The following is a 1536-nucleotide window of genomic DNA, read 5'->3' as shown; positions in this document are numbered from 1 at the left end:
AAGCTAAAAACAGGATGACTCAACTCAATTTCCTAAAACAAAAACTCATATTGAGACTCTTTGCAGGGATGGAGCAATAAGTAAGATTCATCTCTGCCCTCTGAGAGTTATAATATTGGAAGAAGGGTGAGCAGAATCAGCCAAATATAAAAATAACCACAAAATAAAGCAAAATATAACGGACACATACCCAAACCAAAATCCCATATTTTTGCAGATCATGTCACTGTAATGACAACTCATAGGTTATATTGTTGGTGACAAAACGATGATTCAGATGTCTCAGCCCATAGGGCCATGTGTGCTCCTCAAACGGAGCCGAGCGTTGTTTAAATACCCATAAGATGAACTCACTACAGAAAGTAAAAAGAAGCTGCCATTGGCTTACACTATACAGAAATATCAACTAACACAATTTGGTAAACAGGGTGAGCATTACTGGTTTTCTCATCTTATCTTTGAGGAAGTGTATAAGGAAAGGTGAGGCTTCAAGTGAGCAAAGCTTGTAGAAGGAAGAACATGTGCTTAAAGAAGAACCATTGCGTTGAAAAAATTCCAATTTCAAAATAGGCCTAGAAGAAGTATAATTTTATTTATTTATTTATTTATTTATTTATTTATTTATTTATTTATTTATTTTTAGGAATTAAGAGTCAATTTTATTGGGCTCAGACCAGGAGTCCACGGGTCTTGAGGACCTCTGTGTATCTGTCAATTTTCTTCTCCACATTCTTTTCGGCCTGTTTCCGTAGCCTCATGAGCTGTTTTTTCTTCCGGTAATGGATGTTGGCTTTCTCCTTCCTCTTTTCTTCCAGAGTGGCTGTAACTGCCTGGTACTTGCAGCCAACCTCATGAGCCAAGCGCCCGAGGTAAGCAGACTTCCGTGTAGGCTTCAGACGCACAACCTTGAGGGCTGCAGGAACCACCATTCGTTTTTTCTTGTCATAGGGTGGTGGAATCCCATCAAACACCTTGAGGCGGTCCAGTGCGGCCTGGCCCCGCTTGGTCTTATGGGGCAGCATGGCTCGCACGGTCCGCCAAAAGATGCGGCTGGGAGCTCGGAAGTGGTAGGGGACTCGGGATGGGTTGGTGTTCATCCGCTTGCGGAGAAAGGCCAGGTACTTCAACTTGTTTCTGTAGAAATTGCCAGAAATGTTGATGCCCTCACAGCGCACGACCACCAGCTTCCGGCCCAGCAGTACCTGCTTGGCCACGATGGCCGCCAGGCGGCCCAGGAGATGGCCTTGGCCATCAAGCACCAGGACCTGCCCCTCTGCCATCTTCGGCAGTCGCCTGGGAAAGAAGAAGTATAATTTTAAAATTTCTACAGTATGTCCACATAGAGGTGATTATGGTAATAGAAAGCATGACCCTTTTTTTTTTTAATTTATTGTGCATGACCATTTTTAAAATACCATAAGGAAACTTCTATAAAGGAGTCGAGTGGCAATGGAAGCAGAGTTTTAAAACTCGCTCCATGTTCAGTGCTATGCTTTGGATACTTAGTACATACATTCAGATTCACTGATGAAAAAA

General features: G+C 42.8%; 1 protein-coding gene across 1 annotated transcript; it reads right to left on the bottom strand.

Moving 5' to 3' along the window:
- Positions 1 to 641: 641 nt before the first annotated feature.
- On the bottom strand, positions 642 to 1298 carry LOC117021443 (60S ribosomal protein L13a-like). Its single transcript, XM_033104569.1, has one exon. The coding sequence runs from the start codon at positions 1278 to 1280 to the stop codon at positions 669 to 671; it is 612 nt and encodes a 203-aa protein (XP_032960460.1). The 5' UTR covers positions 1281 to 1298; the 3' UTR covers positions 642 to 668.
- Between the last annotated feature and the right edge of the window lie 238 nt (positions 1299 to 1536).

This window comes from Rhinolophus ferrumequinum, chromosome 4, assembly GCF_004115265.2.
Source record: "Rhinolophus ferrumequinum isolate MPI-CBG mRhiFer1 chromosome 4, mRhiFer1_v1.p, whole genome shotgun sequence".
NCBI classification, from domain to species: domain Eukaryota; kingdom Metazoa; phylum Chordata; class Mammalia; order Chiroptera; family Rhinolophidae; genus Rhinolophus; species Rhinolophus ferrumequinum.
Note: the sequence above shows the minus strand (reverse complement) of the source record. Positions and strands in the feature narration are given on the sequence as shown.

Bases quoted from the DNA above. Each gene is read 5' to 3' on its own strand.
- LOC117021443 (XM_033104569.1), bottom strand. From the start codon at position 1,280: ATGGCAGAGGGGCAGGTCCTGGTGCTTGATGGCCAAGGCCATCTCCTG.